Source organism: Passer montanus, unplaced genomic scaffold, assembly GCF_014805655.1.
Source record: "Passer montanus isolate IOZ18808 unplaced genomic scaffold, ASM1480565v1 scaffold86, whole genome shotgun sequence".
NCBI lineage: Eukaryota > Metazoa > Chordata > Aves > Passeriformes > Passeridae > Passer > Passer montanus.
This window is the reverse complement of record NW_024373923.1, coordinates 2,136,269-2,152,195: the sequence shown is the minus strand read 5'-3', so window position 1 is coordinate 2,152,195 and position 15,927 is coordinate 2,136,269. Positions and strand designations below refer to the sequence as shown.

At 41.7% G+C, this 15,927-nt stretch overlaps 1 protein-coding gene across 4 annotated transcripts in view; it reads left to right on the top strand.

The window, feature by feature from the left end:
- The window catches only part of DYM (dymeclin), a 207,063-nt gene that overhangs the window by 150,643 nt on the left and 40,493 nt on the right, over positions 1–15,927 (top strand). For all 4 annotated transcript variants that reach the window (XM_039733340.1, XM_039733338.1, XM_039733339.1 and 1 more), the window contains one exon: positions 12,276–12,458. In XM_039733340.1, coding sequence (XP_039589274.1) covers positions 12,276–12,458 — 183 coding nt within the window. The remainder of the gene's footprint in view (positions 1–12,275; positions 12,459–15,927) is intronic.

The following is a 15,927-nucleotide window of genomic DNA, read 5'->3' as shown; positions in this document are numbered from 1 at the left end:
TTTGGTTTTTTGCCATTCAGGCTGGAGCTGCTCTGTACTTCCAGAACATTTAGCAGCACAGTGGTCAGCAACTTCTGTGTTTATCAGAACTGATGCAGTGTCTTTGTGACCAAATGTATTTCAAAAATAAGATGGAAAGTAGTGAAAAGAGATTTAATCTAAAAGTTACCCCATTTGGTTTGTTTGCTGTCAGCTCTCAGAAGGCTGTTTCTCATCTCCTTACAGTTTCTGTTTTATTCAGCTCAAGAGAGCAGTTCTTGAAATTTGTTAATGGAGGTTTTTCAGGCCCAGGTTAATAGAATAAATGATACTTTCACCGGTAGTGACTAGTTTTGAACGATTGGTAGGTAAGAGGAAAACAAAACCACTTTCTTTTATTTTCTAATCTTAGAAGAACTCATCTCCTTTATACTGAAAACCACTTCAAAGCTCAATAATATGATTTTTCTGATAGGTTTCACATTTCTTTGTTAAGCTATTCCCTTTAATTTTCAAAATATTTAACACCACTGAAAGAATGAATATAGCTCGTGTGCTGAGTGGTGTCATAAAGAATTACTTCTTTAACCATGCTGCTATCTTTTAATGTATCATAAGACATAAAAGCATTTTCCATTATTTATCTTCAGCCCTGGTGTAAGATGATGGCTGTAAAGCAGCTTATTCCTGCTCACAGGAGTTTGGGAACCTTGTGCCATAACCCCTTGTCAACTGTCAGTCTGTGACCTGATATTTTGTATCATGCACTACTGCTGTTTAGTACTGAACCATCATAAAAACTTTGCTGTGTGCACACTGTAACCTTGTGTATGAACAGCAACAGGTTAAATCAACCTTTTTTGTAATTACTGGTTTTATACATGCCTAATATTGTCAAGAGGGGTTTTTTTCTGTTTTGTGGCACTTTTCTATTGCTGTCTTACCTTGTGTATGAACAGCAACAGGTTAAATCAACCTTTTTTGTAATTACTGGTTTTATATATGCCTAATATTGTCAAGAGGGTTTTTTTTTCTGTTTTGTGGCGTTTTTCTATTGCTGTCTTACCCACCTCAGTGTCCCTTTGCAGGGATTTTTGGTATTTGAGCAGATCAGGAGTTTTCCTCTGTGGAAGCAGGGACAGGTGTGGCCTTAGCAGTAATACCATTCCCTTGCCTCCTTGGCATTCCCCAAATTGTAATGATGGATACGTCTGCTCTGCGAACCCCTTCTGATTTTCTTATGCCTCCCACAGAGATTTCAATAGCAATTTTCACCTCAAGGGCAGGAATGCAGAATCTTTTGGCTGCTGGGTAGAGAGAAGCACTGACTTTTCCCACTGACATCCTGTGCGTCATCAGGACCGGAAAATCTTCTGCTTGGATAGTATGGAAATTATGGAAACTCTGTTCAGTCTCTGTTTGTATTGAGGACTTGGATTACACAGTCTTGTATGTGAAGTTTTTTCTCTTAGATAGGGTCAGAATTATTCAGGTTGGTACTTTCAGTGGGAGAGAACAGTTCCAAGGCATTGATGGTTTTGCTGCGTCACAGCAGAGATGCTGAACCACAGGATCTCATCAGCGAGGAACCATATGAGAACTTAGGAATTCAGGTTCTGTGAAGTTGACAGCTTTAGTCAGGGATCAGTATATATTCAGTTTGTTTTGATACCTTCTCAATTAAAATTACTTTGACACTGAAGGTGGGTCTGCAAGACCATAGAACTGTAGGATCATTTGTTTGAAAAAGCTTTCTCAAGTCTGGGTGGGAAAGTCCTTGAGTCCAGCCATTCCCCCAGCCTGCCAAAGCTACCACTGACCCATGTCCCCAAGTGCCACATCCACATGGCTTTTAAATCCTGCCAGGGATGGGAACTCCACTCTGGGCAGCTGTGCCAGGGCTGGACAGCCCCTTTATGAAAGAAATTTTCCCTACTGTTGAACTTCCAGCAGCACAGCCTGAGGCCGTTCCCTCTGCTCCTGTCCCTGTTCCCTGGAGCACAGCCCGACCCCCCCGGCTGTCCCCTCCTGGCAGGAGCTGTGCAGAGCCACAAGGTCCCCCCTGAGCCTCCTTTGCTCCAGGCTCAGCCCCTTCCCAGCTCCCTCAGCCTCTCCTGGGGCTCCAGCCTTTCTCCCACTCTGTTCCCTGCCTTGGAAATGCTCCAGCCCCTCAGTGTCCCTGTTGTCCTGAGGGGCCCAGAGCTGACTCCTGTATTGGTGTACTCTGTAATTACTGAGTGAATTTCTTGAGTGACAGCAGGTGGTTCAGAGGAAACATGCTAATAGTTGTATATACACTTTTACAGAGAGTGTCACAGTTGCTACTGCTAAGCATAATATCAAGGATGAAGAAAATGTTTGATAATGTAGTCAGGGTGATAGGGTACTGGTGGATAAATTACTTCCTGCAACTGTAGTGTGTTATGTGTAGTAAAGTTTGGGAGGTGTGAAGGAAAAACTTGAAGAAAACAGTTTGGTTTTAACGGCTCATTGGTGGGTTTTTTCTGGCCATTTGCAAGATGTGATGTTTTGCCATCTTATTCTTCATGATAAAAATATGTGTTTCTGTACTTCAGTTAACATCACACAGGAGAAAAATAATAAGTGCCCATTCCAAAGAAACATTAAAATATGGCAAGGGTGCTTAAATCTGGAGTTAACAAAGAACTGAAACACAAAAATTAATGCCTGTATTAGCAGCTGTGTCTTCCTAGTAAATTGTTAAACTTGCTCCTTTTTGGAGAACCACTCACTTGTTTCAAAGAGGGCTATCAGAAATCATCTCTAAGATATATTTTAAAGTCTACAGATTCCATTAGGTACTATTTACATTGCTATTAATAGAACTGTTAGGTTTAATACATAAATTGGAAATTCTGTCTAACATGAGACCTGCATTGCTCCTGATGGTATCCTACAAAGTGGAAAAGGACTTTTTACAATATAATTGAGTGACTGGACAGGGGGAATGGCTGCCACTGCCAGAGGGCAGGGACAGATTTTGGGATGTTGGGCAGGAATTGGTGGCTGGGAGGGTGGGCAGGCCCTGGCCCAGGGTGCCCAGAGCAGCTGTGGCTGCCCCTGGATCCCTGGCAGTGCCCAAGGCCAGGCTGGATGGGGCTTGGAGCAGCCTGGGATAGAGAAAGTTGTTACTGCCCATGGCAGAGGGGGTGGAGCAAGGTGGTCTCTCTCCCTTCCAACCCAAACCATCCTGTGATGGTTATCATTCTGTGATAATTGTCAAGGTTTCAGTTCTTGCAGCACTTACTGCTGTGTAACTTCTCCAGACAGTTTGGCTGGTGACATTTTGCAGCTGAGCTGAATGTATAGGGCTGGAATCAGAAACTTTTTCACTTGAGGGATGTCTTTAAAGTCCTCAAACTCTCCTCAAGGTAGATTGGTTCTGTTAATTAAAGCCTGTATCATGACGATCTGTTTTACCTTTGTATGGTGGAGTTGGGGTTGCATATGGGACTTGTTCTTTCTTGTTCTACCAGTCAAACTAAACAAAATCTTCCCATAGCTCTAGGGAATACTGCTTAGTTTCATGGAGAAATGGAGAAATCTTCATTTCCTTTCAACAGCAAGAAAACCTCATCAGTATTTTGAGAACAGTATGACAAAATAAAAATTCACAGTTTTAATTTTTTTAGTAGGAATGTTGTCATCTTCTAGTAGCAGTTGCTTCCCAGGTTTTGTGGGATCTTAGACAGTGATTGGGTGCAGTATTATTAAATACTGTTTGTATTCTGTTGTCATTGTTGTGTATGGCTTGGGAATACTGTCTTGGAGTGTTTGAGTTCCCAGCTGGTGACTTTCAGGTATTTTGGGCATTGTGGTGGATCCCCCTTATGCTGAATCTTCTTGGTGGGTCTCTGAAGCTTGACCCTGGGTAGATATCTTCCAGAGTAATTTGCATTTTCTAAGCTAGTTCAGGTGAAAATCAGGTTATTTGATCTGATTCATGGGAGGCTTGGACCAACCTGGTCTAGTGTAAGGTTTCCCTGCCAATAAACCTTCCAAACCAAACCATTTTGGGTTTCTGTGATTCTGGGAATTGCAAAATCCTCAGTAAACAGGTAAAAAGGACACAGGGCTATGAGAGTGAAGCATCCCCAATAATCAGTAAAACACTGAGGGAATCTGGGCAGTTTTACAGTAATTTTTGATTGATTCTGGAGTCTGCCTTTAAAGGAGGTAGGGGATAAGTTAAAATATTTCAAAGTGACGTGGTTTAGGATTGGAATTTCAAACACAGAAAGGGCATAGATGGAGAAAGAGATGAAAGTGAAGGGGTGGGCAGGAGATGAGCAGTGGATTAGTTGTAGGTTAGCTGGATAATAAACACAGAATGGTGAAGTCATGTAAGAAGTACCAGTGGAGCACCTGCACCTTCCTTGGGTCGTATTTGTGTCCTCAGAAATGGCTCATTATTTCCTGGGCCAGTGAAAGTTGGGAAAGCAGGGTTTTGGAGCAGGAAAGCAGTTGGGCTTGCTGCCTTGGCAGGTGTCCTGTGGTGTGTTTTCCTTTGGAGCAGGCTCTCCTGGGCCTTTTCCTCTGGGACAGGACACACATTATGGCATTTTCTCCTTGTCATGGGCTGTGGTGGGTGTTGGCATTGGGATATGGGCTGGAAACTCCGTGTTCCTCGTGGGAAATGTGCTCCCACACAGGCTGGCTCGGCGTGGCTGAAAACCTGCATTCTGAGCTTGCCAGTTGCTTGGGAAGGAGAGGAGGAATGTCAGGATGGACAGTTTATTTAGCAAAGTGTCTGGCAGCAAACTTTGCTCTGGTGTGACAACTCTGCTTTCATTTCTAAGCAGTGATCAGAGATGGCAGGGTTAATTCTTGAGGTTATAATCACTATAGGCCCTGCATTTTTTCACGTAATACCTACTTTACCAAAAGTTGTCTGAGTTTGACATAGAACAGCCAAAGAGTATTGCCAGTAAAAGAGATAAAGATAAGATTCTGGTCACCAAAGGCTTGGCTTTGAAGTTGCTTTGCTCACTGAGGGTAAGAACAGCTTTCTTGTGAGCTTCCTTCATTCCTTTCTGTTCTTCCCCTCCTTTGGCAGAGCAAGTTTATTTTGTTGAAGGTTTTATTTTCTGCTGAAAGTGCAGGAAATTCAGACAGCTCTCTTGGAAGCTCCCCAAAGCTAATACAAACAAGATACATATGCTTCTCTTAAACCAACTAAAAATAAAGTAAATTATTTGAAAATATTTAACTATAGATATTCCCCTATAAAGAGAAAGGGAAATTTATATCATTAATATTGTGATAAATTATGTTATCAAGGTGAAATTCCCTGTAGCATCTATTGCCTATTCCTCATAAAAGATTGAGGAGTATCACCCTGAAATCTGGAATAGCTGCATTACAGACAGAAGTAGTAACTACTGCATGTCCAAAAGCATAATTCATTGAAGGATTCTTTAGCATGTATGAAGCCAGATGAAAAAAAAAAACGTAATGTAAATGAACTGAAACTGTCTGTTCAGCTATGCTTTGTGGGGCTGCAGCTTATGGATCTGGAACAGTTTACAAAATTTTTCCTGTCGGTTTTTCCCTGGTAAAAAAAATCACAGAACTTGTCTGTTTGGGGTTAATTTGGCAATCTTAGTCCTTTTGATATCTGTTAATTGTGCAGGGTATGTATGGTTTTGGTTTTTTTTCCCCATTGCTGACAAAATTGCCTTTATAGTCATATCTGCGTCATGAAGGAAGTAGTTGTTTATGACTATAATTTTTTATAATTTATGTTCACAAATTGTTGAATCTCACTGAAAATATTACAGATGAAGAGCTATAGTGAGTCATCATGGACAGGGGCTCAGTATGGAGAGCAGCCATAATTACAGTTGCCTGTGCAGCCTCCACCCTCACCTTTTCTCTATTCCTACATCCATATGAGGCCTTCAGCCTCAGCTGTGAAGATGATGGATGGTCCCACAGTGTGGCTGCAGCAACACAGACATGGTGCAGCCCTCCCTGACATTCCAATGCCTAAAGGGGCTCCAGAGGAGCTGGAGAGGGACTGGGGACAAGGCCTGCAGGGACAGCACACAGGCCATGGCTGCACTGCCACAGGGCAGGCACACATTTTGGGATGTTGGGCAGGAATTGGTGGCTGGGAGGGTGGGCAGGCCCTGGCCCAGGGTGCCCAGAGCAGCTGTGGCTGCCCCTGCATCCCTGGCAGTGCCCAAGGCCAGGCTGGACGGGGCTTGGAGCAGCCTGGGACAGCGGAAGGTGTCCCTGCCTAGGGCAGGGGATGGAACAAGAGGGCTTTTAAGGTCCCTCCTAAGCCAAACCATCCTGGGATTTTCTGAGTTGCAAAGAGAGGCAAAGGGAACAGATGTCCTTAAGGGGTCACTCAGAACTAGCAGCAAGAGTGGTGAGTCTGAGATGGTTTTCCTTCTGTGAATTGTGGAGTTCCTGGGAAGGAAACTATTACATCATGTCCAGCTGTTTTAAGTAGCTGCTTCACAGCTTTTGCAGGCTGTGTGCACTCCTGGCTTCGCTGAAGAGGGACCAGCAGTGTTGGTCAGAATGAGCTAAAGCCACCAAACTTTGACACAAAGCGACTTGCACTTTTGAAAATTCAAATGTCAAAGCATTTTATTACTGGCAGCAAGTTCCCACTCACTAAAAGCCATTCATTGTCATAAGCAGTTAAGTTCAGAATTGTGTTTGGACATGTTTTTTTTGTCAGCCTGCATTTCCATCAAGTATTTCTTTTGCAATTACATGTGACATTTCCACTTTATTTTGTCAGGTTTCTTTGAATTAAGACTTCAGCACAGTGTGTTGTCCTGTTGTTTTCTTTTACCCTATTTACATTGTGCAGTTGTGGCATACTCCCTTACCAATCCCTGCTCAGGTTTTGCTTTTTTTAGGCAGATAAGGTTCTTCCTGCTTATTGTGCTAACTATATAATTAGCAGTTATTTAGCTGAAAGTATAATTTGGCTGGAAAATTGCTGTGATGTGAATGCACAGTGAGAAATGTGGCTTTTTTTAGTACACACAAGTGACCTGGGTGTCTGTACCCATAGTCATATGGTGCATAACATCATTCACGTGGATCTTGCCACAAAGGAAAAGTTGCTCTGTTAGATCTCCAATTTTTAAAAAAGTTAGAAAGTAGGCCTCTTTAAGCTTACAATTATTCATTGCTTTGGATTGGGATTTACTATATATCCAGATAAAAGGGAGGAAAACCAAATCATTGCATTTAAGTGAATTTCAACTTGCTATAAAGAAATATATAATCATATCTGTTATACATAATGAAGTTTGTAACTGTCATGTGGACGTGATACAAGTCTTAAGTTTGTTCACTAATCCTTCTAAGAATCATGGAATAGAATTCCTGAATGGTTTGGGTTGGAAGGGACCTTAGAGCTGATCTTGTTCCACCCCTGGAACAGGACAGGACAGAACATGGGCAGGAATACCTTCCACTACCCCAGGGTCAACCTGGCCTTGGGCACTTCCATGGATGGAGCAACCACAGCTGCTCTGGGCACCCTGTGCCAACTGTGACTGAGTGTGCTGCCTATCTTCCTGGGTTAATGATCAAAAATGCAAAATATCATTAAGAAATCTGTCACCATCCGTGCTGTGCAATACCCTGGGTACCACTCTGAAAAAGGGCAGTGCTTGACTTCGTCAAAAAATGGACTAATCAAGGAGCTAATCATGGAAGAGAAACTCATGTCCACCTTTGCTTATTGATACCATTTCATAGCATCACAAGTCACCAAAATACTGATCTTTTAACCAGCTATTATTTTCTATGTAAGCTAACTTTGGAGGAAATAAAACAGAAAGCTGAATAATTTTGCCTCTGTTTATATTTGACAGTACAAACCACGAGGGATGGTTATGCAACACTAAGCAGAATTACACAAGACATGCCTTTCTTTATCTCCTCAGAACTGGTAACATTTAGAGGGTGGAGATTTGCATTCATTCATGATAGAACTTTTAAAATCAGTGTTTTATGGTTGCAATAATTAAAATAAATGTCATGTCAAAGGATGAGCACTCGGAATGTTCCATTGTGTGGGGCCAGGATATGGGCCACTATAAATTAAACAGGTTTGGTGACACTGAGCTTTTGCATCCTCTGCTGACAGTGATTTGTTTTTGATGGGTAAATATGTCTGTAAGGAACTAACTGTGAGCAAATTCCTGGGGTTTCATGGTTAGGCTGCTTGACTTCTCTTGATATTTAAAAGCCATATACTTTTCAAGTGGTTTTACACATCAGGATGTAAGTGTTGAATTCTGTGGAAGTGTTTGCACAGGAGGATACCATGCTAATTATTAAATGTATTGCAGTAAAAAAAGCAGCAATATTCCAGGATGGTCAGATCCAGGAACATCCAGCTCTGCCCATCATTTGCCTTGGCTTTGAACTTTTGTCTGTTCCTTGATAGTGTTTATCAAACTGAAATTGTTTTTCCACAGATAACGTTCTCAATTATCATGTTTTCCCCTGCATCCTCTCAGCTTATTTCCGTTCTCTTTTTTCTGGCATGATTAGTTGTTTTTTACTTTTAACAAAAGACTACCCAGACATGTACCTGGCTGTCTTTTAGCTGTCACTGGCTGGTTTGTTTATATCTTGTGCATCTAGAACATGACCAAACATCTGTCTTTTTTGCCTTAAAAGTTAGAATCTTTGCAGAAAAGCACCACATTTTACTTCTTTCCTGAGACGGAACATGAAGTGACTACCTAGAACTACCCACAGTAATGTGAGGGCTGTGCCTACATTCCCATCCCCTTTGCAGGCATGATTTTAGTCTCACAGAGTTGGTACTGAGCTCTTAGCTTCCACTTTTCTTTTTTTTTTGTTTATTCCCATAGAAATAATTATAACCATCTTTTGATGGCTATAATTATTTCTATGGGAATAAACAAAAAAAAGAATAGGTGTGGGAGGACTGGTAGACATCGATGTTGACAGAGGCATTATCTAAGCCCTGTTTTGTAAAGGAATATTGTAGTAATTTTAAATGTGAGTGCCACACTGAATTTGTCAATTGTAAGCAATAGGAAACTTTTAACTCCTCTCCTTTAAATATACTGTTCAGTAGATTGAAGCATGTCTACATTTCACAAATCAATATTTGACTTTTATTTTCATATAACAGCTAATCCAGTTGATAAAAAATGGTCTTACAAGGCTGCTGAGGATGATGTGTTAGTCCTTGTCTTGGCCACACACATTCAGCATTTCAGCTGTGTTCAGCTGCTCTGAAAGCAATACACAAGGTGATAAACTGCAACAACAAAATGTTACTTTATTTATACCTGTCTTGATACCATGTCTGGATGCAGTGGGTCTGTAGCTTGATACTGATGATACAAAGCAACAAAACCACATGGCATTTTATTAGCATTTCTCCACTGTCTCATCCAAATGCTGTCCTTGGATTTATGCTTGTTTTTTCCCTTTGTTTTGAAAACTTTTAAACCCTTAGGAATGATTAAATCTCTAATTATAGGAGCAGACAGTTCTCCTGATAATGTATGTGCAATACAGGGATTCAGTGCCACTTCTCTATCTTCTGTGGAGATAGTTTTTCTTATAAATTCTTTTTTGTGTAGTCAGTTGTGAGTAAAAAATCTTCAGTATATCTCCTATTTTTCTTCATGGGAGGGGTCCCAGATTCTGCACATGCACATGCAATGTGGTAGCTGAAATACAGATGGTTGATTCTGTCCATCAGCTCTTAAAAATGTTAATTTTAATTACTGTGCAATAACCTCTCAACCTTTTCATTGTTTGAAGCTGATCACTAGCAGAGTCTCCATCCTATTGGAAGATGGTTAGCAATGCTTTCTGTTTCAATTAGCTGTATGCCTGGAATTTAAGCTGAACACCTTTTATTAAAAAGACATTTAGTTTTTGAAAAGTAGTTGTGTGGTTTGTTACCTTTCTGGTAACTGGATAGATCTCACTTGATTCGTAATCGTAATATTTCTGTAAAAGTCATCTAGTCTGCATTTTTGGATAGTGTCTTGGTCACCAGCCCACCCTGCTACAATAGGGGCAGAAGTATGCTAGTGCTCAGAGCTTTTAAAAATATACCGTAATACAGCATGTTCTGCAGTAAATCTGAGTTGATAGGCAAGCACCATTCCCCAGGTGAGTTAGGTCTGGATTTTTCTTCAGATGCCAGCTGAAGCAGTTATTTCTATTTTTGTCTAATATTTTCCATTACATACCCTTGAAAACACCTACCTGGGATGCTGTTTCATAGCACAAAAATGAGGTAACAGGCAGAGGAACCACCTGCATTTTGAAAGTAAAGATTATTTTTGTCATAGAAGAATGTGATCCCATTGACAGCAATCAGCTTTGTAAGGGTTTCTGCCGTCACTGTTAGCTACACTCCAATGCTAATTTAGGTGGCAAAGTTATTAAAAAGTAGGAGATACATTCAGAAAAAATTCTCTGTAACCTTCACTGTCAGGTATCATTGCTGAAGAAGGAATTTTATTGGAACGTGTGCATAAGATATTCCTCTTCAAACAAGAACTCCAAAAAGCTTCCACTTAAATCTCCCTTGTACGTGTAGAAGACAAGGGTTGGGGATAACGAGACTGTAGTGTGGGAATAATGATGGGTTCTCACTTCTCCATGGTCCTCAGTGTCACAGAGGAAATGGAGCAGCCGGTTAGGAGGATGGTGCTGCCTTCTGCAGGGCCACATCTAGGAGAGGGATTTGGGACAAGGGATGGAGAGATTGGACAAGAGGGAATGGCTTCCACTGCCAGAGGGCAGGCACAGATGGGATATTAGGAAGGAATCGGCTGTGAGGGTGTGGAGGCCCTGGTACAGGTTTTCCAGAGCAGCTGTGGCTGTCCCTGGATCCCTGGCAGTGTCCAAGGCCAGGCTGGAGGGAGCTTGAAGCAACCTGGGATAGTGGAAGGTGTCCCTGCCCACAGAAGGGGTGGAACTGGCTGAGCTTTAAAGTTCCTTCCAGCCCAAACCATTCTGGGATTCTCTGAGCTGCATTTCTAGGAAGAAATGCCCTTTGCTTTCCATTGAAAGCAGGCAGAGCAAAGTGGTAGCAAAGAATTTTGCTCTTTTTGAGTCTAAACAGGATAATGAAAATTCCTGTGTTCTCTTCTGCCTTGGAAAGAGCATACATCTGCCACATGACAATTCCTACAGTGCTGCTTAATAGTAGAAAATAACTGTGTGCAGATTGAATGGCAGCCCAACAAAATGCTGTAAGTACTGCCCTTTTGTGAAGAATTTAAGTGCCTTGTGATAACTCAGAAAATTAACTTTGTGGGCAGTCAGCAAAAGGAAGTGTCAGTGGTTTCATTGTTCATACCCAGCAGAAAAACTCAAGCTGGTTTATTATGGTTCTCATTCTTGCCAGACATGTAAAGTCTCACAGTCCAGTGTTTGATGTGATGGAGATAACCTAAGTGATACAAACAAGTTAGAAGAGCCCTTTTTTACCCTATTCCAAGGCAGGACAGACAGCTCTGCAGTTCGAGTAACTGCATTGGACATATCCTGATGTGGAGCTCAGGGAGGGAAATGCAGGCAGCTGGCAGGAGTTCACATGCTTGTTCAGCTTAGGAAGTTTGAGTTGTCAAATGCACTGGCAAAATGAAAAGCTCCACAAGTTGATCTTAGTGTGAAGGCTTAGTGCACTACAAAAGGAGATTACTTTTTTATTTGTTACAAGTGTTCTTCAACGCCAAGAAAATAATTTTTTTAAAGAGTCAAAGGAGAGGAGTCTGGGAACAGTGACAGATATTGAAGGTGCAATGATGTTTGATACAGTCAGTTTTCCTTCTCCTGCCTTTGCTTTTCTCTTTCACCCACTGTTTTTTATTTCTCTGTTACTCTTTCTCCCTTTTCCCTATCCCTCCTTCCTGCATAGGGGCTCAACAGAAAATGTAATCAATTAATTATATGCTGAAGTGTTTTACGTAGAATAGGAAGGGTTGAAAAGACTGTGTTCAATTAATCCTTATGAATTTGACTGATTACAATATGGTAATGCTTTATGTCATGGCTCCTGTTGGGAGAATCAAGCTATGACACTGAGTCCTAGTATGATGCATTTCAATTAAAATTTTGATGATTACTGGAGAAAACAGATTCCTTTCCAGACACATAGATGCCAGATTTGCTCACCATAGAGAGATTACTAGCTAATAGCTTTATTAGTAATAATTACCTTTACGCTGCCTTTATTACTCAATATTTTACAATGGAAAAAGGCACACTGACCTTTCACTCCTTTCTTAAAGGCTCAAGACCTGAATGTGATTGAGGAAGTGATTCGAATGATGCTGGAGATCATCAACTCCTGCCTGACCAACTCCCTCCATCACAACCCCAACCTGGTGTACGCTCTGCTCTACAAGCGCGATCTGTTCGAGCAGTTTCGGACTCACCCCTCCTTCCAGGACATCATGCAGAATATAGACCTGGTGAGTGATACGTGACTTCAGAGATGGTTACACTTGGTTATGTGAGCTCTTCTTAGTCTTGAGAGGTGGAAAATATTAATCACTTCTTACTAGTGTGTTTTAAAATGTTGAATTTTTCTTGTCTGTTTTTTGGACCTGCACATGCCTTCTGGGCAGCGTAGAAACACAGAGGGGTTTGGGTTGGAAGGGACCTTAAAGGTCATTTAGTTCCAAGCCTCTAATTTCTTTAACAGCCCTTTCCCACATCTTTAACTGAGGAGAATCAGAGGGATTTTGAGATGCCTCCGGTAAGGAATTCCCAAGCTGTGACACATCTTTCTCCCGCCAAAGGGAGAACAATGTTCTCTTGACTGCCCCTTGTAAGAAACCTACCTTTCAGGGTAGCAAAACCTAATTTTCATCATCAAGCAATCCTTTTTCTTTTCTCTTACTCCTCTCACCAGCCTATTAATGATTATAGGGAATTAATTTTGAATAACTGAAGCACAGGCATTCAGCTGTCTTATTCCCTGTCTGTATCTGAATGTGTGTTGTTTCCACCTGCCAAGTGTTTCCTTCACAGCAACCTTCCCCTTGCATAGGGAAACATTTTAGAAGAAAACAGAAGAAAATAGCTGTGGATAAGAAGCTGTTACCAGTGGAGTATGACTTTGGGAAACAGTTGTTAATTATTTCTGCATCTGATAGTAGTTTTAATGTTCATATTGAGAGCCTGAACTTCTGCTAGAAAAATTTGAAGTGTTACAAATTTTTGTCTGTCTTCTAGTTAATAATTGCAGAGCTGAGCGATGTTTGAAGCCACACTATGACCACTGGGTGCAAAATACTGGAAGGGAGGGCTGAGGAGGGTGCTAATCTGTGAATGCAGTGAATAACATATTATTGTGCCTAGTAATCTACAGAGTTTTTTGTTTGATTTGGTTTTAATTACAGAGATTGACAGATATCTGATTGCCCATAAAGGAAAATAATTTAAATATTGAACTGAAATCCTGCTCTGTACCTATTCCTTCCTCTTTTGTTCTCTCTTCACATTTTCTGGTCATGCAAGACTTTGGGGAGTGGAGAACTTGAAGCTCAAAACTCTCCAAACTTTCAGCAGCTGCAGACTACAGGCAGCATGATACTGTCTGGGTGATTAGAACAAGATGTCTTCAAGTTGTGTAAAGAGGATATGGTGCACTGAAGATAACAGTTGTCTACATTCCTGACTGAGATAGAGACCTTCTCTGGTTACTTGCCCACATCCAGGATAACTGATGGTGGCCAGATCCTTCTGCTTGCAGCCCTGTGCCTCCCACAGACAGCAGCACGTCCTTTCCTTTGTAAAAGTTAAATGTAGGTTTTCCTCAACAATTTAAACAATTCCTCCCCAAAACTATTTAATACTGGGTTACAGCATAATGCCAGTTACATTCAGAAACTATTTAAAGCTTTCCAAGGGAGCATGTTGAATTTTTAAATAGCTCCTTTGTTAGAGAAGCGAGGATGTCAAAAAAAGAAATTTTTAATTTTTTTTTTAAATGTACCTGTCACCATCTGGCAAGTGGTAAGAGCTGTCAGGCTTGTAGATCTGAATAAAAGATGAGATTCATCTGACTCCTTGTCTACCCTGTCACGTCCTGCACTTCATACACAGTATTGGCAGCACCATACAGAGTCAGTCTTTGCCACGTGTGCTACAGCCACTGGTCTTGCTGTCCCTTGAAACAGTGGCAAATCAGTTTGCCACTGATGTCAGTTTTACTGTACACATTGCAGGGAGCTTGTCTGGCAGCCATGTGGACAGGATCTGAGAAGAACCAAAATAAGTTTCTGTCTCCAAGAACTTACCAGGCTTTTGTCTGCAGTGGTGGAGCTGGGAGCTCCATCCTCACAGCTGTATGGGACGATGTGGATGTCTGAAATGTAGCTGTGCTCTAAAAGGAGTCAGAAAAAAAAATCTTAAAAGATTTGGCCCAATGAATTTCTAAAGTGTTTGTTGCTGAAAGCTGGGAGGATATACTCATTGGGAGGATCTCCCTATTCTTGACCTGCTCTTATATTCTTATTTCAGCATCCATCCCAGACTGTTTTCAGATAGAATAGTGAGCTGGCCAGGCTTTTCCTGTGACCAAGGCTGGTTATTCAGAAGGGGATGGATCCACCAACTTCCTGTATGTTGGGGAGCTGTGTTGGCTTTCAGGCTGTTGTGATCAATGAAATTTTGTGGTCCAAATTGTCTAAATTGTAGATAGAAATGGTACATGTTGGGACTCTTGATAATGCAAGAGTGGTCAAGAAAAATTACCTTTCTGAAGCTCCCCGAGTGTGTCTGCAGGGGCTCTGCTACATCCTGTCTCCCTCTCTTCGTGCTTTCTCTGGTCCTAAACAGCAAAGTATGTTTGGATTATCTGTACCCACGCTGCAGTGGAACCAGGAGTGTAATTTTTGACAATGGCATGTAGTGACAGGACAAAGGGCAATGGCTTCTCACTGCCAAAGGGCAGAGATAGATGGGATATTGGGAAGGAATTCTTGGCTGGGAGGGTGGTGAGGCCCTGGCACAAGGTGCCCACAGGAGTTGTGGCTGGCCCATCCCTGGAAATGTTCCAGGCCAGGTTGGATGGGGCTTGCAGAAAACTGGTCTAGGAGAAGGTGCATTGGGATTGGACTAGATGGCCTTTGAAGGTTCCTTCCAGCCCACACCATTCTGGAATTCTAGGATTCCAATCATCAGATAGCTCTAGAGATTCATGTGAGCAGTAGGTGCCTGTTATGCACTGTGTCACTCTGACATCCCTCTGCTCCGGCAAATTCTATCCACCAGCTGATGAAAGATTCTCTGGCTGTAAACTGTAGTCCAGATTTGTATTTCATAGAGAAATACTAACAGACAGTGTGATAATATTTAATGCTGCAGAAATCAGACCAAAATACAGAATATGTAAAGTCTGTAATGAATTTTGGACACCAGAACTGTTGCCAGTTTGCCTTGTCAAGAATGTATAAAATAGATATGACATGAAAGACTTAAATGCTTATTATTTTTACTCAGTTGGACATAATGTACTCATCAACCAAAAGGAAGCATGGAAGAGGGGAAAAGGCTAAAAATTTGAAGAAGAATTAATTGGAGAATGTACTGGGGATGTAATAATGAGTAGTTGATGGTGCAAATAGAAAAAGGCATCTGCTGCAATGCTGTGTGTGTATACAAGCAAAGAATAACCCAGAGATGTCCTCTAAGCCTAATCTCACTGGTGACATCTTAGCTGGATTACTCTGGGTTTAGAATCTCAGAACTATTTAGGTTGAAAAATATTTTCAAGACCATTGAGTCCAAGCATTCCCCAGCACTGCCCAGGTTGTCACTGTCCCGTGTCCCCAGGTGCCACAGCCATACAGCTTTTAAACTCTTCCACAGAGTGGGGACTCCACCACTGCTCTGGGCAGCTCTGCCAGGGCTGGACAACCCTTTCCATGAAGA